This window comes from Urocampus carinirostris, chromosome 2, assembly GCF_059441175.1.
Source record: "Urocampus carinirostris isolate Australia breed hairy pipefish chromosome 2, RoL_Ucar_1.0, whole genome shotgun sequence".
NCBI lineage: Eukaryota > Metazoa > Chordata > Actinopteri > Syngnathiformes > Syngnathidae > Urocampus > Urocampus carinirostris.
Genome location: NC_142350.1, coordinates 29,240,001 through 29,267,092, shown reverse-complemented (window position 1 = coordinate 29,267,092; position 27,092 = coordinate 29,240,001). Strand labels below are relative to the sequence as shown.

The 27,092-nt window shown below is 36.7% G+C and overlaps 2 protein-coding genes across 4 annotated transcripts in view; both read right to left on the bottom strand.

Moving 5' to 3' along the window:
• The window catches only part of mtbp (MDM2 binding protein), a 34,808-nt gene extending 21,275 nt beyond the window's left edge, over positions 1 to 13,533 (bottom strand). For all 3 annotated transcript variants that reach the window (XR_015849642.1, XM_088327905.1, XM_088327906.1), the window contains exons 1-12: positions 13,385 to 13,533; positions 12,103 to 12,186; positions 11,951 to 12,024; positions 11,549 to 11,697; positions 10,652 to 10,710; positions 9,679 to 9,823; positions 9,377 to 9,491; positions 6,804 to 6,911; positions 3,402 to 3,496; positions 1,939 to 2,005; positions 1,689 to 1,806; positions 1,178 to 1,357 (exon numbers count right to left, since the gene is read on the bottom strand). Coding sequence is in view for 2 of the 3 variants with exons in the window: in XM_088327905.1 (XP_088184031.1) it covers positions 1,178 to 1,357; positions 1,689 to 1,806; positions 1,939 to 2,005; positions 3,402 to 3,496; positions 6,804 to 6,911; positions 9,377 to 9,491; positions 9,679 to 9,823; positions 10,652 to 10,710; positions 11,549 to 11,697; positions 11,951 to 12,024; positions 12,103 to 12,186; positions 13,385 to 13,451 (1,261 nt within the window). In the remaining variant the exon portion in view is untranslated. The remainder of the gene's footprint in view (positions 1 to 1,177; positions 1,358 to 1,688; positions 1,807 to 1,938; positions 2,006 to 3,401; positions 3,497 to 6,803; positions 6,912 to 9,376; positions 9,492 to 9,678; positions 9,824 to 10,651; positions 10,711 to 11,548; positions 11,698 to 11,950; positions 12,025 to 12,102; positions 12,187 to 13,384) is intronic.
• A 488-nt stretch (positions 13,534 to 14,021) lies between these two features.
• zfat (zinc finger and AT hook domain containing) overlaps positions 14,022 to 27,092 on the bottom strand; it is a 24,900-nt gene continuing 11,829 nt past the window's right edge. Inside the window, exons 12-24 of the mRNA XM_088326158.1 lie at positions 26,355 to 26,446; positions 24,554 to 25,393; positions 23,705 to 23,822; positions 19,945 to 20,177; positions 19,713 to 19,794; positions 18,159 to 18,272; positions 17,857 to 18,030; positions 15,967 to 16,055; positions 15,542 to 15,680; positions 15,255 to 15,355; positions 14,641 to 14,728; positions 14,456 to 14,562; positions 14,022 to 14,382 (exon numbers count right to left, since the gene is read on the bottom strand). Coding sequence (XP_088182284.1) covers positions 14,194 to 14,382; positions 14,456 to 14,562; positions 14,641 to 14,728; positions 15,255 to 15,355; positions 15,542 to 15,680; positions 15,967 to 16,055; positions 17,857 to 18,030; positions 18,159 to 18,272; positions 19,713 to 19,794; positions 19,945 to 20,177; positions 23,705 to 23,822; positions 24,554 to 25,393; positions 26,355 to 26,446 — 2,366 coding nt within the window. The 3' untranslated portion in view covers positions 14,022 to 14,193. The remainder of the gene's footprint in view (positions 14,383 to 14,455; positions 14,563 to 14,640; positions 14,729 to 15,254; positions 15,356 to 15,541; positions 15,681 to 15,966; positions 16,056 to 17,856; positions 18,031 to 18,158; positions 18,273 to 19,712; positions 19,795 to 19,944; positions 20,178 to 23,704; positions 23,823 to 24,553; positions 25,394 to 26,354; positions 26,447 to 27,092) is intronic.

Genomic DNA, 27,092 nt, shown 5'->3' with positions numbered 1-27,092 from the left:
TGCTTCTTCTGGCTTGTAATTTATTAGGCAATTATTTTCAAGGCCCTGAAACAAAATAGTAAATTCATATTTATTTTCGGTATTATTTCAAATGGTTTGATTTACTTGTTTTTCGTGTTCGAGAAGAAAGTATGTATTAATGACAGAGGGCAAAGAGTTGTAATTATTTAAAGAAATTGTTAAAATATTAAAATAGAAAGATAACAATGTAAATGATGTAAAATTCCCTATGGGGATGAATAAAGTATCTATCTATCTATTAAATTCATTTATATATTCCAAACTATTTTCTGAGATAGACAAGACCAAACAAAACTGGAAGCCTTCAGGAGCCCGCAAGCTCACAAGAGCTATCTGAACAATATGATATTAATTGCAAGACAAGCAGCAAAAACAAGAGAGGAAAAGTCACAATCACATACCTAAAATAAGGCGAAGTCAAAAAAGGAAAGCACGCTGGACACGACTCCAGGTAAACGTACTTTTTGATGATCAACTCGAGAAAAAAAAACAGTCAGAAGTCCCCCAGCGACACGTTAAGCAAAGATCCAATTACTCGAAGCTGAAGTAAGCGCTACACATTCGCTGATTACTGCAATTGCTGTCTGCTTTTTAATGGGACGCACCGTTTGTTTTGCTTTGCAATGTCATCCGGTGACGTGACAGGTCTAGGGGATATGAGGTCAAACGGTCTACTTTGGAAATACATTCCTCGAGATCCATGGCGCTTGAAATATTTTAGAACATATCTACATGATTGTATAGAGGAACACTACAAGTTCTGTGCCAAATCAAAGAAAAGGCTCTTTTAAAAACCCTTTAACAATGCCAAACAGTTCTAGAAGCCCCTTTAATTTTTTCCACTGTGCCAATCTGCTTTTATCTTACTTTTAGCAGAGCTAAAGGGAGGGGTTGCGCGTCACTAGTGTGGCATGAAAATTGTGAAAGTAAGAAAATGACTGTTCCAAGTACAGTCAAAAGAAGAAGAGTTTTTTGAGTAGGTCTAAGAAATGAACGTACTTGCATATGTAACATAAGTAGCTTGACAAAGGCTGCAATGATGAAAAAAGCGAGAAGATGGCATAAGCGAGTTAAAAAGTTGCAAATTCTGTACCGGACCTTTAACGACTTAAGGCAAAATTGTTAAAGTAGAAATGCACTGTTAAATAAACTGTACCGGATGATGACAGCTGCTTCTGTCCAGGAAGCCCAGAGAAAGCTACCATTGCAGGCACGCCATTAATTTGAATGTCAGAATGCAACACCCTGACTGTGCAGATTCCATCCTCAGCATTGTCTGAACCTTGGACCAAGAGGAAGTAGTGAGCTGTCTCTCCTTTCAACTCGACATCAGGTACTAAAAGAAGAGATTGTTAGAGTCAGTCAGAACAAAAATATTTATCTGGTGAAGCTTGAAAGACAAGAATTACTATTGTGCAATATGGAAGCAACTATAATAATATCGTATTTTTTCTATCATTATTTTCCTTCAGTCCAATTTCCAAAAGAATACAAAGGTGTTTTATCAGTCATATCTTTAATATAGCTTTTGGGTTTTTGTTTTATTATACCGCGAGTTTGTCTCATCCATAGAAGGTTTTGTCATCGATGACACTGTAGCTTATGTCGCAAATGCAACTCCTGTGCAGATATGACTCGTGATTTAATAAAGTAATAAAAGGACTGACTGGGTAAGGATTTGGGTCTCCTGGCTAGAGATTCCCTCCAGCGCTGGGAACTGATTTGGCTTGCTGCTGGCTGTGCAATGGAGGTGATGACACAGGAAAGGCAAAGCAAGGCCCCTACCTGAGCACAAAAATATATATTTGATTCGCATGAAAAGACCTTGGAAGATAACTGCTGAACAAATCAAATGGATTTGAGCATGACAAATTGAAGTTGTGACAGGGAACAGAACTAAAGATTTCAAATGAATACCTTTCCACGCAGCGACTTGAGCTGATCCAAAAGAAGCTTTGATTTCACAGACTTTCCGGACAGGGCTCTAGAGATATTTGTCAGGGTGCATAGGATAAATAAATAGAAGAAGGCTTGCAGAGGAATTTGTTGGTTTTAAAATAAACAATGTCATATTTTATGTTAGAGCCTGACTAATTATAATCAGCCAATTATAGCACTTTCAAAAATGAAACCAGATCGGCCCGGATTTTGTCCATTATTTTACTATCCTCGTTATTTCATAAATGTATGTGCCATTACGGTTTGTCTACCAGGTAGAGCTGGAACTGTTCAGTCTACTAATTGTGTTTCTCAACCCTTTTTGAGCCAATGCAGTTTTTTTTAATTAAACAGTCTTCAGGCTCACTGAACGGCAAAATGTTAAAAATTGATTTCCTAGGACCAGTTTCGTGTTTAGCTTTATTTTTTTAAAGCTTAAATGTTTATGTTTCAAACCTTTTTTTATTACGCTCCAATTATTTTCTGTTTTTCAATTTCATTAGTGAAGTAAGAACTTAATTAAAATCAGCAAAATTATGTGCAATATGTTCACTTCTTTTTTTTTAATCATTTATTTATTTAATTTAAGCTGTGCAATCATTAACAGCATTATCACACAAAATAAGTTATTTAATCCATTTCCCTGTACTACCTTACAGATAGTCCAGACATGAAAAAAATATTAATCTGCTGCCACCTATGGACATGGATGAATGTTTGTTATCTGACTGTTCACTTGAAGAAAGCAACTATACTGAACAATGACATGCTTTTATTTATGCACCAATAAATTTGGGCTATTAACTGCCGTACACTTGAAAAGTCTCAGAGCTCACTAGTGTGCCTCGGCACACTGGATAAAAAACACGGTTCTACTAAATACTTGGTTTGCCAGAGTGATCTATATGGAGCATTCTTTGGGGGTAATAAATATTGAACCAATAACGTATTGTCTCTTTACTGTGTTGAATAAAAGTTTCCAGTTTTAAAGGAATATACTGAAGAACTCAGTAAAGTCATATACAACCTGACATATATGTTTTGTATCTAGGGAAATATGATTGGACCAATATATTACAACGGTGCTACAGCTTTGTGCTTGAAAATGTACCTTTAAAGTGAAATAATGAAAGACGAATTTTGCAAAACACTCAAATGTTATAGCTTCTCATATTTGTTGTAAGTTAGACGATATGGATGTTATGATAATAAGTGGATGTTTTTGAAAAGCTTATTGCTCTGGGGCTGGAGATTTTTTTTTTTTTATTTAGCCTGGAGGTGCTGCTTTAAAGGCTCTTTAATGCTTCCCTACTTTTAAAGGTTACTTGATATGCATGCATACATAGCTCTAGAGTTTACATCTAAAACTTTGTGTAACCTACTATAAGTCCAACCATAAACACTTTTGAGTGTTTTAGCCTGCTTAAGTGCATAGAGGATACAGCTCCAAGTGTGTGCTGGATATCAGAAAGCAAGGGAAGTCTGATAGAGTAACCAGATGAATCATGTCTAAAACCGGTGCGTAGTACTGGTAGACCTGCAAACGTAAAGCAGAACTGTAATGACAACATGTTCAAACTAATTTCAAGAACTGGGGTGTTAAATAAATGTCCATATAATGATTAAACACAATAGATTTGATTGTAAGCAAATGAATTTGTTGCAGATTAAATGTCTGCAATTGCATTAAAATAAATAGCTCACCTTGTAGAAAGATGATAATTGTTACAAAACATTAAATACAATGCATTAAACTAACAACACTTAGACTTCGGTCTTAAATGGTGTAAGAAAAAAACTTAACATAAAAAGTAATTATGTCTAAACAAACAGATCAAATGAAAAAAATTAATGGCCACAACCCCAAGCAGTGTTTATTTTTGGTCATGTAATGCAGCGAGTGTTCCCTCAAACTGCTGACAAAGGTCAGGTTTGCAATCTGGCTTCACACTAATGTGCCAAAGCAAGTATTTAAACTTCCTACTGAACATCTTGCATGGGAAAGATATTAGTGATGGGTGCCTGAATGTATAAAATAAAATCTTTATTTTAGTTGTACTTTCTAATTAAGCTCTCACATTGATTTGCAAGTGTTATTAATTCCAACCGGTTCAGGGTGTTTCCTGCCCACTGCCCGAAGATAGCTGGGATGGGCTCCAGCACCCCCGCGACCCTACTGAGGATAGGCAGTGCCGATAATGGATGGATGGATTAATTATGACTAAACCCATTTCTTTACCCTTTGACTTGCTGATTGGCAAAGATGAAGCAATAGTTAAGATTTTACGTCATACAATATCTGATAAGGAGATTGTGATGTTCAGAATTGACTTGTAAAATGTATCTTCACATTTCGATTTAAGAACCACTACAACTGTTTATTAACAAAGACATTTGAATATTTTGATTTAAAACAACCAAATTGTCCAAAAACATATTTGTTTAAAAAACAATTAAAAAAAGATTCAAATTGTATTGCATTGCATCTCAGCTTGGTGCAGATTATGTGGTGCTGTTCGCTTCCTCAAGCCGTGTTCTTTAGCTCTCACTGGAGGGTTTTGCTGTCCAGTGTGAAGCAGCTGGGATGAAAATCAGCACCTCTAAGTGATTGACCATGGTTCTCAGCCGGAAAAGGGTGGCATGCTTCGTCTGTGTCAGGGATGAGATCCTGCCCCAAGTGGAGGAGTTCAAGTATTTCTGGGTCTTGTTCAAGAGTGAGGGTAAAATGGAATGGAAGATAAACATAAAGATCTATGCAGCTTCTGCCGTCATGCGGACTCTATACCGGTTTTACATGGTAAAGAAGGGCTGAGTTGAAAGGCAAAGTCTCAGTTTACCAGACGATCTACATTTCTACCCTAACCTATGGTCATGAGCTGAGAGTCAAGACTGAAATAGCAATATCCCTGATACAAGCCACTGAAATGAGTGTCCTCTGCAGGGTGGCTGGGAGCTCCCTCAGAGATAGGGTGAGACGCTCGGTCACCTCGGAGGGACTCAGTGTAGAGCCGCTGCTGCTCCGAATTGAGAGGCGCAAGTTGAGGTGGCTTGGGCATCTGATAATTATACCTGCGGCAAGAGGCCCCGGGTACAACCAAGGATACACTAGAGAGATAACGTATCCAGGCTGGCCTGAGAACGCCTCAAGATCCTGCGCGTGAGCTGAATGAAGGTCTGGGCTACACTGCTGTAGATGGTGCGCGCGCGACCCGACCGCGGATAAATGGATCATTAGGTCAATATAACTGCAAAAAAAAAAGTTTTAAAACAACCCCTCGAAAAAAGGTAATTTGTTTGAAAAAACAATAACAAAGAATGGAAACATTTCTTTTTAGAAGCACACTACCATTAAATAATTCATTTGACTAAAATTAAGTATTAGTTTAAAAAAATAACAACAAACTAAAATTGTATGTTTATAACAAGTAGAAAAGTTGCAAATTCGTTTTTCAAAACACCCACTAAAATACCATTATATTTTCTAAAATATAATTTTAATACTTTCTTTAAACTAACAAAACAATGATTATTTGCTTTTGTTGTTTGTTTTTTATTGAGTTTTTTTTTTTTAAATTTTTTTAGAATAAAACAACTTGGCTACTTTGTTTATGACAACCCAAAAAGTGGGCAATCTCATACAAAACAAGAACTTTTCTTCTTTCCCCGGAGTCCATAATTCCGTCACATGTACTCAAGCCGTCTGAAAATGACCAGGATTGAATCAGATTAATGCAAAACTAGCTAATTTTTTTTTAGAATTTTTACACAGCTCATGACCACTATGGTCAAGCCCAATTGTGAAGGGAGAGTCACAATTGAGGATGGCGTTTACGCAAGCAAATAGGTTGTACATCGCTGAAACCGTAGTGCTATCCTTCAGTATTTTGTTTTAATCATGTGCCAAGACAATCCCCACCATCTGCCTCATCGAGCTATCATTTGATATCTCCCTTTCCTATTTTCTGTAACGCACACACACTTTGGTGCACATTATAGACCCCACACTAACCATATCAGCGTGTGCACTGTGCAGAGCCTTAGGTTTTTATAGTTATGGCTATTAATCTACATCAGAGAGCTCATTATAATGCAGCGCTCTACTAACTGTTATTAAAGACCTTGTCTAACACCTAGTGTTCTTCCTAAATAAGTTCAAAGCTTTCACACTGTGCACTGTGTCACCTTTGAATTTACACTGTGTGTCTGCGCAACAAACTCGCAGAGCATTATCATTAGTTGCTTGAGCAGTGGGCTGTGGGCTTTATTATGTGTGCCCTTAAAGGGTGCAACACAGCAGTGATGTCATGCATCTTAATCACAATCTTGGGGTGCGTAACAGATAGAATAGCAACTTGAGAAATAAAGGAGACTATTATTTTAATCGAACTGAAATTGTTGTATGAGCAAACAAAGAAAATGATTTAACACTAAAAAATGGCTTGAGCAGTCCAGTAAAACTACTCAGCCTTTAAAAACAAGAAATGAACAATGAAAGAAGTCTGTTTACCTACATCCTCATAATTAGTATTATTCCACCACGTTTTTCTGCAATTTATATGTTCTTTACCTTGCATTTCACATGACATTCATGTTAATATTTACAAGATGATGACTAACAGTATATGAACAAATTTGACGATTACCTTTTTAAGTGTTCTTACTAGTTCTGAAACAAATGACGGCAAAATTTAAAATGATAAAAGCACAAGGTTACCCACTCCAAAACATGCCTTAAAGCATAATTTTCTATTTTATCTTACAATAATTAGGTGAAGGTTAAAATAACTCGTTGAAGAACAAAGGTGACCAAAGCTTGAAAAAGCAGTTGTGTTGTAAGAATTCACCTCAGAGTGCAGTTTGTGGTCTGTGGTGAAGCCGGGCTTTTCCATAAGATTTGATTTACATGCTGCAGCGTGCAGAGAAAAGCCATCGAAACGAAGCTCTGACACATGCTGAAACAAACAATAAAAATGAGAAAATATCAGATGTAGTAGCAGCTGTAAAAGGTATTCAACATGCCTGTATCAGGGTTCGGATACCTTTTTCATGGCCTAATTCAAGCATTTTTTAACGATTCTCAAAGCCAATTTACCAATTTCTGCAGTACCATTAAAAGAAGAACTCCGGTGTGAATCAAGTATTTTGCCGAGCCATAAATATATCTGTGATTTACGTATGCGATTTTTAATCTTGCATTTACATTTATCAAGACATATGGTTTTAGATCTTGAGCAGTACCATATTTGTAGATCCAAACGATAGGTGTGTAAATAATTTTGAGACAAATCTATCCCCATATAGGTGTTGGGTAAAAAGAACAGTAATACGTAGCTAGCAGTTTTAGTTACAATTTACCACTGGGAAACACTACCTTCATTTTTAGCATGGGCCATAATAAAAGTCCATGATTGATATGTAATCATTGCACTAAAACTAATTTCAGAGTGCCCTGTTTGGGTGTCGAATGCACCTGTCCTCTTGGGCGCGCCGCTTGAGGGCAATGACGCTTCTTGGGAAAATGCTATACAAAACTAATACCAGCTGCCGTAGATCACGGGGAAAGAAGAAATGCAATAGAAAAGCGAAGCCAAAAGATAACAGTGTCAGCCTCATTTTTAAGTAGACTTATTGAGAAACATGGCAATAATTTTCACGAACTTCACAAGAAAACGTAAGGACTTTTCAACATTGAAAACACAACATTAAAATCCAAGCATTTTCAAGGACTTCAAGCACCCGTAAGAACCCTGATATAGTCTCTTATTAGGAACTAGCACTGTGGACTGTGAAATTAAATCTATCATGTTGTAATGAAGGTAACATTGTGTTGCATTACTTTCATTCAACCGCTAATGTAAAAATTAGGCCTAAATTGTAAACATACAGCTGTTGTGAGAATGTGGAAAAAATTGAAAACAGTGTGATATGATTTATTTATTGTTTAACCGAGGTATAAAAAAAACCATTTGATTTATGTGTATCAAACGAGCAGGTAAAAATAAATTATGTGATTTTCCTGATGTGAGGTTGGTCAAGTCATATTGCACCACTGTTTTTGTATCTTGTATACGTTTACCACACAAAAAATACAGCGATGTAATTTAAATAGAAATATAGATTCTGAAAATTGTGCTGTTCTAAATGCACATTTTCTCATTCTTGTACACTCATACAATCTCTTGATTTTGAGTGGAGCTGGGATTGGGTTTGTCCTACTGAAGTTGAGTATGACTTTTAGAGCTTGTGTCAAAATGCAAACCTCAAGAGCCAGAACTTTGCAGGTGTTTCAGGTTTTCCTTATTAAATACAAGTGAATCAAACCCAAAAATATATGAATCGGGTTTCTGCACTGCTTGCTAATGAATTTAGTCTGAGTCTAAAGGAGCCTTCTAAAACATGCATGGTGTTGAAATGCCTGCCTTGGAGCATCTAAGAAGGAAAAATATTTGAATGTGTATCTTCCTGAAATTGTTAGCCCTTAGTGCTACGAGTTTCCAAATGAATTCATATACTGTACTTTGTGGTCAGGTTCTAGGTCTGTTCAAAGCACGCACACACACACACACACACAGGTAGTATTGTACACACATACAATGCAATACCAAGAACAGATTTTTTTTCTCCCGTGGGAATCACTGCATCTCCTATCATCAGTTCTACTGCTGAGCAGCTTTCACCAACTCCCAGTCTAAGCCTGTTCATATATCCCAGCAGGAGCTTACTGAAAAAGGTCAGAAAGACGATTTCTTGCTGTATGCCATTCTGAGTGTAAAATTACAAATGTTTTGAGCATGAAATATAACGCAAGGCCATATAAAAGCCCACCATAGATGGAACTGACAGTTAATTACCTGTTCAGTGTTGAAATCGTTCAAAATGCATTTAACTCTGGTGTTTAGTTACACTTCACAGAAATAGTAAAAATAATTAAAGAACATATTACATTTTTAATTTTGCTTTTCTTTCCACCTAGCATACCCAAATATCATAAAAGCCTAAAACTGTGTAGAAAAAGAAGAAAAATCAAACGTTTTATGCCCCTGACTAAATATTTTCAAGGTCTTTCATAGTACATGTTAAAACACGAATTAGCTCAAAGTAAACAAAACATTAAAGTACACAGGACATCTACCCACACTTTGACAGAACAATAACAGGTTGTTACTAAGCAACAATTTCTCTCAATGCTTATTTAGCTTTCTACTAAACCGAATCACCCAAGATGTTATTAAACTGATGTTGGTTCAGTCAACTTCGCTGTTGACCGTGACGGGCCAGGTAGAATTAAGAGACAACTCTTGCACAGCCAGCATGGAAACACTTCTGATACCAACATTGCACTCAATTTGCTTTTGTGTGATCTCTGGCAAGCACTAGTGATGTGTTTACCCGAAACGCGGACAGACTCATGCAGTACCTTCTTTTCTCTGACAATTAGGCCACCTCTCCAAAGTTCACGTGCATTAATGCAGCTGGTTAAGTCCATGGAGTCAAATAGACCCGCGCCCAGGTAGGTTGCAGTTTCTTGCCACCTAAGACAGAGATTATTTATGCAACATTTACTTTTTGCCATATCAGGAAACGATTTTAGATATAATGAATTCAGCTTTAGTTTACCACTGCTCACATCTCCCAAAATTGAGCTTGATTTTGACACCTGATCATGTTTAGGAATCTATCGCCCCCTACTGGTACAAACACATAAACACAACTTCTCACCGTGTCAAATGCTGAGTGAGGACAGTGACCTGGGCAGCGTGCCAGCTGCTCATGTGACTAAGGGCCCCCAGCAAAGGGAGCAAGTTTTTCAATGGTGGACACTCTTCAGTGCACCCGCAGACGAGCACATCCAACAATGCTTTACCTTGAACGAGAAAGGCAGAATAAAACTTAATACATAGAGTCCATCAGGCTTGGAGAGTAACGGAATACATGCATTGGTGTTACGTCATCAGCATACAAAAATAACCTGATATTGTTTTCTGTTAGTTACAGAAAAAAATACTTAATCAAATTAAAGGTATATTTGGTAAAAATATGAATTTCTTTGCAAGATTACATTTTTATGCTGCACATTACAGGGGATAATATTGAAGTCCGGTGTGTATTAACCGTTTTTGTTATTTTCCTTGTTTGCATTAGCTTTGTTAACATTAGCCATGTCCAGTCATGCCGCTCTATCTCTCTGCCATCTCATTCATTCCAAACACAGTCAGGTACCACCTCAGGAAATTAAGAAAGAGAACACTTGGTGTGTCTAAAACAATATTGGGTTCTTATGTGCTTCTAATGTAAAACTAAGCATATCTTTTTCGCCATGTGAAAAAGAATGTTTTATTTTTGCTAAATACACTATACCACATGGTCAAAATGTGATCACTTTTTTTTACTACAATCAACTACCTTGTCTTAGTTTCCTCCACTTCTTTTTTAGGGTTACGTTTAAAAAAAAAATCCTAAACACATTTAGTAATTTTATTTACATTTAGTGTATTTTGTCTTTTATGAGCATATTTGGTATCGGAGTAATCAAAAGTAAACCAGTTACATTACTACAATATTATGGTATTTGTGTTGCAATACTGATGATATTTTTCCTAGGTAATTGGTAACTGTATCGGATTACATTTTACAGTAACCCCCCAATCCTGGAGTCCATACAGTATGTTACAGTAGAGACGACAAACTGCACCTGGTGGTGGAAGTTTGTCTGACAATGCATGCACTCCTTCTGCAGCCTCCTCGATCAACCTGTTGAGTACAAAATAAATAGGACAAGCTTTTTCAAATGATAGTTTTCTTTCAAAAGGTGTCACTCTTTTTTTTTTTAATAGCTGTGTAAGAAAAACAGATTGTTGACCGAGTTATGGTGCATTTACGATATTGTTCCAGTATCTAAAATTCAGCATCCGGAATGCAATATGACCTTCACAGGGTCCATTAAATTTGACCTTGTGTAAAAATTTAGTGAACATAAACAACTGTTAAGTGCCTCAGTACGACATAAATTGGCAAAATCATAAATGTTTTAGTTGTGACATGATTCGGTACATTTCCAAAGTTTTCCACTTTTCTGCAACTCTCAGTTTTTTTATGCGTTTCACCACTCTAAGCGCAGAAGCCACTGACAGAGATATTTTTTACCTTTTCTATGCTGTGGTACTGAACATCAACTGACAGGTGTCATGTTGGTCTCGTGATGTCAAAATGTGAACAAGTGACAGTTTATTCACCCCAAAAAATGAGTTGCTAAATTCATTGATGAAACACTTCTTTTGTATTTATCAAACAAAAAATAAAATAATTGCAGTAATTGGTGTCAAGTAGGAAATGTATGCATTTATATAGTGGACAGGAACTTAATTCATTTGGGGTACTCCCTGCATGTACATTTCCTGCACTAATTAAATAACGTGTAACGAAATTATTATGGTGATACATTTTGTAAACATTTGTTCACTCCTGTTTTTAAGATTTTTCATTTGTTTGAGCATCAATAACAAATGTTCAGTAGTTGCAGAAAACTCTCCATTTCTGATGATGTAACCAATCAAAATGTGTAATCACTGATAAGAAAATCAAGTCTTACTCTGTCAATATTTTTTCGTCACACTTCGAAACCGATCCTTCCTGAAGACTCAAGGAACGAACACACAGCTCCAAAGCAGTTTGCCTCTCCTCTTCACTGTTGACACTACAGTGTACCGCCCTCACATCTTCCCAGGCTGAACTGCAAAACTACAACACATGTATTGCACGTTCATTTTCACATTTTATTCAAAAATATCACATTTTGTATTTATGCTTTTGACATAATTGATAAAAATTTTGATCATTGTATCTACATTTTTTCTCTTTTTGCCAATGTGAATTTTTACCAGTGCCTCGCTATTTAGTCATTTGGGATGAAGCACATAGGCTAGAGAGTAGACTTTTTGATTTAAATATAATTGTCTTTAGTAATGCTACCTTATCAATATCAATGTTCTACCTGCATTTCTCCATGGCAAGCTTGAACAGCAAAGTACCATCTCTGACCTGGAGGATCTCCGCTGAGAGAACAAGCTAAAGAGAAATGAGTGAATTTCAAAACATGAATTTTAGGGGGTAAAAAAACATGGATGGACAGACATGATGGTGCACCTGGGAGGGCCGAGATTCCCCTGAGTGAATCTTGTGACGAAAATCCCACAACTTGGTCATAAATCTGAGTCAATTGGTCAAGACCTTGGAAGAAAAAGCATTAGGCACATTCTTTTGTTATTGTTGACAACAACAACCAAATGGAATATTAGGTACACTTGTGTAATCTAATAGAGTATCGCTAGACTCCAGGGATACGGCGTCCCCAGTTTCACAGTTCACAGATCCCTTAACCACACGGTCTGTGGGGAACCACTTAAGACGCAACTCTGGACAGCTTTCTCCCCTGCTGACGGTTCCTGGCCTGAGTTAGGGTTGTTGCAAAGTTAGCACACATCCGTTCCTTAATGTTGTCAGACAGTTGTTTTTCATTTTCTGTCTTCTTCTGCTCCTTTTGAATTGTGTCCTGGATAATGACCTTGGTCAGTCCTGAAGATCTGGCGACGTGACCATACCACTGCCGTTTTTGTCTGTGCACATAATTTCTTTATACGGTAGTTGTTTCATTTGTCACATGGGCTATGTAGCTGAAGCCTAGAAGTTTCCTGTGGGAGTACATCTCTCCATGGCCAGGATTTTCTTTTCTAGCTTTAATGTGAGAGTCCATGTCTAGCAAGCGTAGACAGAGGTAACCAGTGCTTGCACGAGTCTGAGCTTGGATTTCACTGTGATGTTCAAGTCTCTCCAGATGGGTTTATGTCTGGCAAGTGTGGATGTGGTTTGAACTATAATGGCCTTGATTTCTGGTTCTGACCCCCCTTCTGATATGACTGATCCACAATATTCAAATTTGGTGACAGGTTCCAGCTTGGTTGATGGTGATGTTTGTAGTGAGGTGTTTTTTTTATTAATTGTTATTTAATCATATACACATATCAAATACGTACACTATTTTACAACTAATGTTTGATATGAATGTACAACTGTTATGTTTTTATCAATATCTGAGGAGTTGGAACGCATTAACTAATTACCATTCGTTTAACCCCCGCCCTACGACATATTCACTATGCGATCCCTACCCCTGACCGGATTAATGTCTTATCCCTGATGTTTACTGTACTACACAGTCCAATAAGGTTTCAAAACGAAATTTAATGTACCGGTAGTAAGGTAATCAAACCAATATAAGAGGTATATTCTCGTTTTTAAAATCACCCCTAGACGTAAATATGTTCCTCTTTGTTTTTGAACACATTAAATAGCTACATTTAGCACCACACACGAAAGGTTAATAAACGCTGATCGCTCAGATATTCACACAAAAGGAATAAACACTTACATTTACACTCTTGAATTTCTTCGTTATCCACCCGACAGAAGGATAAAATCAACACATATCTGTCCATGTCGAATTAATTTGCAAAAAGATAAAAAAGATAAAAGACGCTTGTTTACCAAAACTTTCCCCGCCTGTCAAATTTCCCACCACTCACTCTTCTTCTGTTTGTTTTTGGAGAGTGTCTGAGCAGGATTAAGAAACTACCGCCACCTATTGGTTTGATAAAATATTACATGTATCCATATTGCCCTAAATTACAGTATGTGGATTTTGAACACGAAACCTTTTATTGTTTCAAGTGAAATACTTGTTAGATGGATTTTCAAGTAGTACAATAACCGTACATTATTTATTGGAACATTTAAAACTGTTTAATTAATTTATCCATTTACACATTCCAAATTTAAATACATTTATTTTGTTATTTTATTTCTTCAATACATTTCTTTGAAACACTTTAATAAATAAAAAATCGAAGAATTTGTGTGATGTATTGAATACAAAATAATCAATGGCAATTACATTTCTAGAAAGTATTTCCCTGCTCCTTTGAATATACCACAACATGTTAAGTTGAATATTACACAATTCCATTGCAAATGCAAACTAGGGTTCAATTTGAATAAGACACTTCACGTCCCCCAGGTATTAGGGGTTTTTATTTGATACTTTGTGTAGGTCAACGGCACAGAAATCAATGATGTAACGGTTGCCACGGAAGAACTTTAGTTTTTTATGCGCATGTGATGTTTACTAGAATGTTTATGGATAATGCAAAGTTTTTGACAATCTATCATGAAAAACAAACACTACAAGTTGATTTCCACATGTTCCTCTACATAGACAATAAAGTGTTGAGCGTCGTCATTTTGAGCGAGGACCGTCAGGGCCTCCAGTTCATGTCCTTCCTCCACCACCATCACCTGCTGTCCTGAAAGCCCTTCACCTGCATTCACAACCATAAGCTGGTGGTCGCCAACCTCTTCGTGATCCATCACCTGCAAGCAAACGCAACGACCGATCGCAATCATGTGCTATTTTTCGGAGCCGTATTACGCAGAAATTGTTTACCTGTTCTACCATGGCAACGGCGCCCGGAGCCATAGCAACCATTGATGTGATGGCTTCCTGAGTTTCTGAATTGAACTCAACAATCTGCTGGAGAAGACGATCAGTTCCTGGATAGACACAAGCATAATTAACAGTTGTTGGAGGTCAGTAAAGTGTTATATTGCATGCAGAAGTTCTAAGATCACCATTGTCTTGGAGTGCTACGACATGTTCTCTTGGAAGTTCCTCATTTTGCTCCAAAGGCACATATTGGCTCTCTACTGTCTCTTCCACCTGAATATGAATCCACAGACAAATTGGACATAGTCAGCTTCAATTGAAAATACAAACTTTGTTTGGTTGTCATATTATTGGTTATGTGTCTAGGACAGGGGTCTCAAACTTGCGACACCCAGGATGATAGTTTGAGGCCGCCATCTGAATATTCAAGTTAAAGGGACAATGTGAATTTTTTTTTCAGCTAGATATCTGTATTCTGTCGTTCTGCTGAAAAAAATAATTGCTAAAAGGACAAAGGAAGAAGACAAAATATGGAGACTCAAAGTGAGCAAAACGCACCATATTAATTTTGAAAAGAACAGAAATAAGAAAAACAAAAAGAAAATTTAAAAAGTAAAGAGGAAAAGGACACACACAAAAACAAAAGAGAAAAATGAAAAAAAAAAGAAATAAGACGAAAAGGAAAACTTAAATAAAACAAATGGAGGAAAAAAATAGGAAAAAAAACAGGAGAAAATTCTCATCCATTTATAATTTTGGCACTGTAAACAGACAATCTGAATCAAAATTAATTGTGTACCTCCAAGATGCATTCACTGCCTTTTGAAACATGTTTCTTCATGTGTCGACTTAGTTCCCATTTGGTGCCATAAACAAATCGACATTCAGGACACTTGAGACCTAAATACGGACGCAGTCAAAATCAATAAACCTCATTTTGAGAATAGTTTTGGTATTTTTTAAGGAAAGAAGAAAATAGAATTTATAATTCTTATATTTTGAAATAACAGAAATAAGCATAGTCCATGAAGTTAAAAAAAAAAAACGCGAGTCACAGAACTGAAAGTCAAAAACATTCATTCTAACCTTGTTGTGTTGAAAACTCTGTCTCTGAAAGACCTTCACGGACATTTTTATAATCTTGGTCTGGGTGTTTTGTTTTGTAGTGTCGTTTTAGGGCACTGGACGTGTTGCAGGAGTAGAGGCAGTGAGCGCATTGACATGGCTGACAACAAACCAACAAAAACTGAAATTATAAATGCGTACAGTGCACACAGAAAACGTATGCATCAGGCAGGAATCGAACATTTTTACGGTTGTGGTGCATCATCAAAATGGTTTCCTTTTTTTTCTCTAAATCTATTTTTTGTAAATTTTTGTTAATTTTTCTCTATGAGTGCATCTCGGTTGCTGTCTTGCAATCTTATCATAAATATTGGCACATGTTCAGATTCAAAAAAACAATAAAACCTTGGTAATTTTTCCAAACGGTTCCAAGAAACGTTCCTCACCTTAAATTCAGCATGCTGTTCTTTGTGTCTTGCCAAAGAGGCCTTGGAAGCTGAACCAAAATCGCACTCTGAGCACTTAAAATGCTTCCCTTAAGAAAATAAAGAAAGTGAAAGTCATTATAGGAGGACATCATTTATCATCTGTTGTTAATACAAATCAAAGCACTAGAAAAACATTTAAATCGGGTCAGAAATCGACTGACTTAAAAATTAGATTCATGTGGTCTATTTGTTTTTGTTGATTTTGTACAATACAACAAAATGGTTTAAGTTACAAATACCATATTTTGCGGACTGTAAAGAACACCTAAATACCAGAAATTTGCAGGTGCACCTTCTAATCCAGTGCACAACACTACTAATAAGTTTATCGTTTCGTAGACTCTGAAAATAAAGGTGAGAAGAAATCATTGGATTTAAACTTGCAAAGAGAACAGAAGACTGTACTAAAAACCCTCACAATGCCAAATTCCAAGTCAGTTGTAAAAGCCTTCCCTTGAGCCCTTTCTATTTATTAAATCTCCCAGGTTACAAAAGGAAGATGCGCCGTAAAGGGTGTGGCTATAAAAGGAAAGCAACATTATTAGCCGATAGTGACAATCATCAACTCAATAAACTTAATGAATAACAGTGAGGAATATTGGTAAAAATAACAAACTGGCATCCTACACAATGTCTTAGGCAGTTGTCTAATTTTGAAAATAGAAATAACTTATACGGTAACCATTTATAAATAAATCTATTTTAGTGGTGAAACAATATTTCATAATAGTTTATGTTCTATAAACTAAGTTTCCATTATTTTCTGATGTTTTAATGCAGGGTTCGGGAAGCTTTTTGCCCCAAATAGCCATGAAAGCAAAAATATATAAAATAATTGTTTTTCACCCCATTTATTTATTTATTTATTTGAGAGAGTCATACCATATATTTTAAGAAAAAAATAAACAAAACTGCCAAACTCGCTCTCCAGAAAAAAAGCAAATTTTTCAGCTAATTTTATTTCGCTGTGTGGCATTTGATCATTTAATTAACTGTATAAAATAATAATAATGCCAGAACCTGTGTCCCATATCAATATAAATATACCGCTTCAAATTTGTCTGCCTCGCGCAATTGCTTATTTTGTGTTATATGTATTATTTTAAACACGTTCAGATATTTCTGTTGTGTGGTTTTACAAGAAATAACTAAATTTTTGGGGGTGGTTTTGAAAACAAATATATCAATCCAGGGGTTTGTTTTGTACTATCCAACCTTTTTTTACATATGAATAAATAATTTGGAGAGGGTTTCAGGCAAAATTACTATTTTTTGCTGTTATCCATTAGACAAACAAGTAATTTTAGGAGTCAAAAAAACAAATTGCAGTTTTTAAGATGCTTGATGGTGATGAGGTTGAAGGGACTTGTTGCATAAAATGACCCAATTTGGCGATATTTTTTTTTTTTTTTTTTTTTTTTTTTTAACTTTTTATTTCTCACACCAATTTTGACAGATGTTTGATTCCACCATCTTACATCAACACAAAATATATACACTTGACACACTCATAAATAACAGAAGGAACAATAAAGAAGAAAAAATGCTATTAATAGAAAAGAAGAATAAATGTTCATACAATACATCCATACAAAAATAAATATATAAAAAAATAAATAAAAATATACACCCAAAAAAAAAAAAAAAAAAAATTGATATTTTTGTGAAAGGAACCCAAAAAGTATACCTCAAAATTGCCCTTATATCAACTTCTTGACCACGATTGTATTAATTTTTACTACTCTCAAATCTTTTATTGAGGATAACATCTGTAAAAGTATTTACATAAATGGAAAAACACATTGCAAAGTATCCGCATTCCTATACAGTGCAATTCACGTACTATACCTTGGTCAGTGTGGCTCAGTTTGTGGCTCTTCAACGACATTTTGGATTTAAACAGTTTATCACAAACATCACAAACGTGACATTTCTCCTTGTCGTGTCGCTTCACGTGATTCTTTAAGTTACTCATGCTTCGGCTCGCATAGTCACACATCTTACATGCAAATGGCTTCACACCTGCAAAGTGTGAAAACAAAATCAGATGATTCAGTGTTTGATCACGGTTGCAAATTCAGTTTTAGTGGTCTCATTTGTGAGTCAATAATTGCTGCAGCATTTAGGTCAATGGTGGAGTGACATCTCACCTTGGTGAGCCCAGATGTGCTGCTGGAATTCATTGCTGTTCTTGAGGTAGTAAGCTTCACAGTATGGACACTTTTCTGCTCTTTTCATCATCTGCCCTTTAACTGGTACTGCATCTGTTCAAACACATAAACACTCGGTATGTCAAATATTGGGAGTGCTTATAAATGAGATACAATGAGTATGTTTACACGAAGGGAATAGTCAGATTGGGTTCAGAATTGGGATTTTTGGTCACACGACTTGTGACAAGAGATTGCCCTATATACATGGGGTTTGGAATTAGCCTGACAGAAAAGCGCAAAGCACAGGCGATGTCATTACGCAATTGGACATATTTTCCCAATTGATTTTTAACTGTAGATTAAGGACATATTCTTCATGTCACAACCCTTGATTAAGTTTCTCAAATGAGATTTGCTACTGCGTTTCGTGTCTTGAGAAGCTGCGCTCGAATGTTGTTCAACAGAGGCAAGGACCAAAACCGGCAAGGTTCTTCACCCAATTTGGCAATTTATTGTTTCCCTTTTGATGAAAACAGAAGATTATTATCTGCAACAAATTGGAGCGACTGGGAGCCCTCAAGGTACACCAAGATCTGCAGCGAGCATTTTATGTATTTCTGAGCAATTTTTTGTTAAGTGGGTTTGAGTGTCGAGATTAATTTCCACTCTCCTGCAGAATCTCACTCCCATTCAGAAACTTACTCGGTTTTTCCTATGCTTCTCTGCGCCGCAGTTTCGACATAATGTGTGTCACGATCATAGTCTGTATTATGTGTTTATTAGGAAATATTTATTGGCGTGATTAAAACAAAAAACAAAAAACAAGTGCGCGTTTACTTGAAGGGTAGTGAGATTCTGCAGGGGAGTGGGAATTAGGTTTAACAACAAGTCATGTCAAAGGCACTCAATGTAGTTACCAATAAGTTATCTAGTACTGGCTCCCTTAGCCACCAGGGTGGGTCATAGGGGCCCCATTTCCTGTGATGTGTCTTGGGCAAGTACAGCCTGGCGACGCCCATCCCTCTCCAGCCTAACAAATGTTACTATACATAAACTACTATAAATAAAATAAAAATGATAAACAATTTCAGCAGCTTTCGGTTACAGTCTATTTGCGATTTGATGGCACCCTGGTTAAAATATTTTACCATACACCGCTAACGTTGGTTTCCTACCTTTGCCATTATACGGTGCAACACCTCGCCGTATCCCATCTTACCAGGGGCCGGCTCCCATACACAGTCGTACAACTGTCCATGGTAACTGATGCAACGATGTGTCACAAACACCTGTTGTTGGGAGTCATTGGGTGACCAAGCCCCCTATTCTAACCCTGAATGCAAGCAGAAAGGCAACGGGTACCAATACTGTAAGTCTTAGGTATGACTCGGCTGAAGTTCAAACCAGCAACCTCCCAGTCTTGGGACAGTCGCCCAACCCCAAGGCCACTGAGCTGGTTAGACCTGAATGTAGGCAATATTCTGATCTTATCTTGAATATTCCCTGCATGTAAATGTACTGAATGTGGTAATATATTCGCTTTTCCATTACCAGGGTGGGACATTTGGATGTGTCGCCTGAGTCTGTTTTCTGGAAAGCTCTGATCGCAGATGGCACATGATGCAATCTTTCCCTGCAATAAGAACAAAAATGAAGCAATTTTCATCTGCGAAATAATACACAAGGTTTTGTTTAGAATCAAGTTTCAAAATGCAAATTCAATAGCACAATTAGAGTTAATTTTTTTTCAGTTTTGTGTGGTTATGTAAACAGGGGCTGTTACCTCTTGTTGATGAATCCTCTCATGGGCTTGTAGTTTGTATTTGTCGGGCGTGGTGTATTTGCATCCCGGTCGAGGACATGGCAGCAGCAGGCCGCTGTGTTTCTGAATCATGTGCCTCTTTAAAGAGTTTTTGGTGATGGATGAATAGGAACACTTGGAGCAGTGGTGCAAGCGCTCTCTAGTGTGTGTGCGTAGGTGGGTGTTGTAGTGAACTTTGTACCAGAATAGCTTTCCTGTGGACCACACATAATCAGTTGCAACTTTTAAAACCAAATCCGTATTTTCTGGACTTAAAGTCTTTCCGGAATATATGTCACACAAAAAATCCATAATTCAGAAGGAAAAAACATGTATCGGTTGCACTCGGAGTATAGGTCACATTTTTGGGGCAAATTTCTTTGATAAAATCCAACATGAAAAACATGTCATCTTGAAAGGAAATTTAAAATAAAAATAAATAGAGAACATGGTATACTAACGTTACACGTGACGTACGGGCATATCTTAGACATGCTACAATATGTCAGTAACGGTCTAACACACTAGGAGTTATTCAGATAACTCTAGCAAAAAAAACATCAGCTTCACTACAAACGACTAAATACAATTAAATATTCATCCTCGTGTCACATTTTACTGGTAAACAACTCCAACATGAGAGGAAGACGACAAGCCGCTTCGCTTCCTCTTGTCGCTTTGAAAAATGTACCCAACACCACAGTTTAAAATGATCAACATAAGCCTAGAGCGCTCTCTTGCGGTTTAGTCTGACAATGACACGTGAAGTAATATGCAATACTGGTAATAATTTTGTTTTAAATTCAATGATATATACATGTGGCAATAATTCTACATACAAGTCTGGCCGGAGTATAAGTGGCACCCGCACCCAAACTATAAAAAAAGTGTGACATTTAGTTCGGAGAGTACGATACTGAACTGCATCATAATTCACATAAGTGTGACAATAAGAAAGATAAACTGGTAGCCAATAAAGCCATTTCATAAAATGTTTCACTCCTTACTTCTTTGACAGGCTTTTGCATTGCACAATGATTTAATTTCACAGTGTTGGGACATCAAACTTCCATTTTATATTTACCGTAAATTTGGACTATAAGCCGCAACTTTTGTCACAAGCTTTCAGCCCTGTGGCTTATGCAATGATGCGGCTAATTTATGCATTTTTTCTAACTGCTGCCAGGGAAGCCTGAGAAGTAAAGGTGAGCATGAATAAAACTAGCATGAACAGACCCTCATCATGGAAAATGTGTCAATCGAGTCTGTTTATGTATAAACGGAAATAATATGATAAAACAAAAGGATTACAAGAAGCAATATCCATCGAAGCAGACATTCGGCTTTCTATTTATCTATCAGCATTATCGTGTTTTTGGGAGTAAATATTGTACACGGTTGTATTCTATGGATTGTCCTTGATGAAACAAAGCCATTTTCGTGGACATTCAAAGAAGCTGAAGACGGCCAAGGGACCCAATGGTGAGTAACGCCGGCTTTAGTTTTCGGGTATCTTGTTTCAGATTGATCATGATGTTTCTCTGCTGAGTATATTTTGAAATGGTCATCATATATTGAATCCCAAGCAGTTTAATCTTTCCAGTGATAAGTGGCATGACTTATTTCAGTGACTGGTGACATCGAAAAGATTATTTGTTTATCAAATGTTCGTCGGATCGTTAATGAGTTGAAGTACTGTAAATGATTAAAACTGTTTCTGTGCTGCGTCTTTCTTTGTAAACATCTCATGTTTCAATGTGGGCACATGCGGCTTAGTCAGGTGCGGTTTATATATGAACAAAAATGTGCTGATGCGGCCTATAATCAGGTGCGGTGTATGGCCCGAATTTTACGGTAAAGAGGCTGGCACTGATTGAGCTATTTCTTGTGGTTGCATTAGCATTTCATATAAGGGGAATTTAAGCCCAGAAATTTAACAAAAACAAAAAAATAATCAAGTACTTAATGTATCTGGAGGTTTTTTGCAACGGCAATTTACCAGTAGTTTTCAAGTAACAGCTTTAATAATCAACCAGGGCTCAACAGTTTTGTGAAGCATAATTGTTATTGGTTGCTGCTCGAGGAGCTTAAAGCCCCAGTGAGTAATATTTTACCACTAGATGGCACTGTATTGTCCAATGCGAACAAAAACCTGTGCCAAAAGCACAGGATAGCAGCAAGATGCCAGAAAAACATGTCGGTGACTTCTAGGAAGGGATTACACGGAGAAAAGCACATTTCTTGACCTTTGATTCATTTTTTTTGTATATAAAAAAAAATTGGTATGATAGTCCATGTATATTTGACTAATATTCAATTTTATTTTATGTTTATTTTCTAATTACGTGAAACTTTTTTTTGTCCTACTAGAGGCACTAAATATTACACACTATCTCCCTTTAAAAGTAATTTTCACTCTCATTCGGCAGTACGGCGCCCATAAAAGAACACCTATAAAAATGCTGTGTTGAGTATTGAAGGCCCAAGGAACAATACAATTGAAAATGGTTTTGGTGGGGTAGGGATACAGTGGGACCTCGCTACTTCGCGGTTCCACGTTCGCGGGTTCAGAGCTTCGCGGGTCTAAAAAAAAATAATAACAAAATAAAATATTTTTTTTAAAATGTAAAAAAAAAAATATATATATATATATATATATATATATATATATATATATATATATATTTTTTTTTTTTAAGCATTTTTGAAGGGGCGTCGCTACTTCGCAGATTTTCACTTTTCGCGGGTGGTTTTTGTCCCCATTAACCGGGTCTAAAAAATAATAATAAAATAAAATAATTTAAAAAAAAAATGTTAATTTTTTTTTTTAAAGCATTTTTGAAGGGGCGTCGCTAATTCAGGGATTTTCACTTTTCGCGGGTGGTTTTGGTCCCCATTAATCGCGATAACTGAGGGATTACTGTATATCACAATAATTGTAGTACACTTATACAGGGATCAGAATGGAGATTTTCATTTTCAGCTGAAATAGCCAGGGTCCAGGAATAAAGCAGGGCGGAGCGCCCCCCACAATGCGGCCAATTTTTCTAACGGCCGCCAGGGTGCGCCAGAGCAATAAAGGAAAGAGTGAGACAGTCGGATTTTGAATTTGTTTGCTACGCAAGAGAAAAAGTGAAAAAGTCGGAATGCCTTTGGGGTTCAAAAACAGCGGAAATCCGCGGATCCGCGGAAAATTCTGATCCCTGCTTATACAAAACTCAAATTTAGGAGTCAATACAAAGTGTCCGCAGGCAGCTGGTAGCCCACAAATTAGTTAACAAAATAGGTTAACACTGATGGGTCATTGTGATTTTTGGGGAAATTTTAAAATGTAAACAGTGGAAAAAATAATAGACGTAATTTATATCCGCAGTATCTGTTTTGTACTAAGCAAAAGAAACCATTAATATGATTATTGCCTTTATAAATATATGAACATGTTTTAATAATAGTGAATATAATTTAAGAGTAAATACAAAATGAAGTAATAATATTTTAATTATAACTTTGTATATGTGCCCTTTTTTCGAGGTAAAGGTTTTTGTAGTTGATTGAGTGTATTTTTCTCCCAACCCGAATAATAACTACCTATTAATAAAATAATAAGAAAATAAAGTAATATTATTTAAAATGTTATTTTAGAAATACAGATCTAACAGACTTTCCAACAAATTAAAAAAAAGAAGTTATTCTCAGTTCCATTAAGACTGTGGAAATCAAAGTGGCTGTTCTTTCATCTTACCACAGTATTGACACTCAAGGTCTCCATATATTTTTCTGAGCTGTCGGAAAGCTTCCATATCAAGAGGAGTCTTCGGAAGTAGAGACAATACCTGCTGGAATCCACTCAATTGGAAGTCCTAGAACATACAAGCACAGAACAGGGTTACTACAACTTATGGCAAGTTAAATTCAACACTTAAGACTTTTTGAATGCCTTTTGAAATTGAATTTAAGACAAAGTTGACACATCATAAATTAGAGGGAATTTTAAACAAATGGTTATTTTTCTTTTTAAATCGCATTTAAGTCCAGTTAAAAACTTTCCATCTAGCACTCTCAAACGTTTTAGGCATGGACTGACAGATAACTACCAATTCCAAAGAACTTTTCTACGAGAATCATAAAGCATTAAAAAAGACGTTTGGGTCCAGTGTAGAAACTGTTTTGAAAAACATAACATTGCCGAAGCCCTGCGACTGGCTGGCAACCAGTTCAGGGTAACCCCTGCCCACTGCCGGAAAATAGCTGGGGTTGGCTCAAGCACCTCCGCGACCCTATTGAGGATAAGTGACGCACATAATGGATGGATGGATAACACTGCTATATTTATGACCAATTTTGAGTGTAGCATCATAAAAACACATGCTAAGAAAAAAATGGATGTGTAAGATTGACAAATATTATTTATATTTTTGGCCACATTTTTAAGACTTTTAATTAGTATTAAGAATAATGAATTTAATGCCTTTTAAGACTTTTCAAGGATCCGTGGGTACACTGGCAGAAACCAGTGGATTAGTTTCATATTACTATTGTTATATAATTGTATCACACCAAAAAAAGACATTAGAAACTAAAAATGATTTACCTTCTCTGATTGTGTAGTTTGACTATTTTTTTCTGAGGGCTCAGAGGGTAAATGACTCAGAGTGGTGTCTTCCGAGGGAGGGACCTGTCCTTGCACATTGATATCGTCCTTCTGCATCTCAGGGACAGATTTGGTTTCCACTTTTTCGTCCTGTGATCCGTTGTCCTCCTTTTCTGGCTCAGGAGCTTCCTTTGCAGCTGCTTTTTGCAACACGTGCTCAGCATTCTGACACTCCTCAACTTCTTCTCCATCACATATTGCCTCAGCCGTGTTCTCCACTGGCAGATTTGCGCTTCCCTCCAAGTCCAACCTTCCCTCTGTGCGCTTTCTTTCTTTAAGCATCGACAGGATTTCTTCATTATTCATTAGGCAGAAACTGGTTTTGATACACTCTGCGAAAGCCTCCTCTTGCACCAGCTCAGTGTGATCCTCGGTTAGGTGAGTTTGGAGTCTCTGACTGCTGACAAACTTCCTCTGACACACATAGCACGCATATAAAAAGGGATGTTTCCTGACGTGAACAGCGAGGGCGGCCAGGCTGGTTCTTGCATGGTTGCAGAGTAAGCAGACGAAGGGCCACTGAGGCCCGTGGACTAGCAAATGTCGCTCGTGCTCCATCTGGTTTTTAAAGCAGCGGCTACAGGTGGGACAGTGGTAGAGGAGCTGTCTGAGCCCCTGACGAGTCTTCAACCGGAGTTGTTCGTAGCTCTTGTTGATAAGCGGTTCGCTCAAATCGTGATTCTTTGCTATATGTTTTATCAAGTTTTTCACGTCTGAGTACTTCTTTTGACAAAAGTCACAGTGGTGCTTCACTTTCAAATGAACCCGTTCAACGTGGACCTAGGAGGGAAAAGAAAATTACATATGAGATAGTAGTTAAGCCTGGCCAATTAATCAAATTAATGGTATCTGTCATTTTAAGAAATGTCAATTACAAAAAATGGCAAAATGGTGAAATTTAAAGCAAACCTAAAAAGTTTTGTATTACCGTAATTACTAAAAGCCGGTGCTGATTATCATGCAATAATTATTAAAGTTTCAATGTGTATGACCGGCATAGGCTCCCTGTCAGTTGAGGATGCGATTTTAAGGTTCTGTTGGTATCATACACAATTATGCATGGACTTGCCCCCTTATATCTTTCAAATTTAATTTCTTGCTCGAAACCTTTGCTCCGAAAATGCTGGTCTTTTCGTGATCACAAGAGCCAAGAAGAAATCCGCTGCTTTGAGAGCCTTCTCATGCTATGCTCTTTGAGATTTAATCTGCAACCCCAGACAAAGAAGCTCAGAGACATTTTCTTACCCATGGTCATCACCACCCTCAACAACCGCACTTGACGGTGAATAATGTATATCTTGCCAGTTGTATTTCAATATAAGTATTGTATGAAAAAAATAGGCATTCACATCTTATTCATCGACCTTGTGGGGAATTTTGTTGTTGCTAAATGTTATTGCACTAATTTTCTTTGTTCTCTTGTTACGATGCACTGTTTTTTACTATTGTCACCATGCGATAACAACTTCAGCCAGTCTCCAAGCAATACCTTGTAAATATTTTTGCCGAATTTAACCTGACTTTCTTTTTACCATTTTATCTCTTTCCAGTCTTTATAACATGTTTATTCAGAGAGCCATATATTATCCCGTTGCAAACCATGTTATCAATGACAATAAAGACTATTATTGTTTAAAATCGGCATCATCCAGACTGACTGGTAAAAGGGGGGTGTTATTTTGTGCCTATCTTGCCTAGCCCTAACATAGTTGAAAGCAGAAAAACCTGAAATAAAATTTACCTTGAGGTGTCCCGGGTTGAGGCATTTGAAGGAACACTGCTCGCAATTGAACTTTTCTCCGGTGTGCTTCCTTAGGTGAACATTCAGGTTGGCTTAAGACAAAAGGGGGAAAATTCATTAAAAGAAACAATTAGGCCAGTGACTGATTATTTTTAAACTGTTATGTTTTTTTCTCCCATAATACACAGTAAGGTAAAAAAAGGTAACTTGTAACAATAACTAAAACATTATGATACTGAGGTGAAACAAAGACAATGTCATTATGTCACATTCCTAAAGACTATTTAAAGACAAGTACCTATAACAATTGAACAGTGAATTTCAAATATGGGTATCTACACCCCTGATTTTAAATAAACTAAAAATATACTAAGAAAATTTTAAAAGCAGGGTGCGTTGTTTGAGGTTTCCTTAAAAAGTTGAATGTTAAATATTTTTTTATAAGGTAGGTGTTAACAGTGCCCAACTGAGTTCAAAGAGCCATTATACTTTATTTTCCATTGTACCTATCTGCTTGTATCTTACTTGTCTCAGCGCTTTTAAGAAATGCACACAAATCATGTGTTACTCTGCCGTCATTTCTTGCTTAAAGTAACTATTGCAGCCTCAAGTATTCAAATCCCCTACCCAAACTAAATAACACAAAGGTAAAAACATTTTAGGTATTATTATCAATATTATTTTTTTCTGAAAAATATAGATAGGATACTGCACATAAAATTACTGTCCCAATCGGAT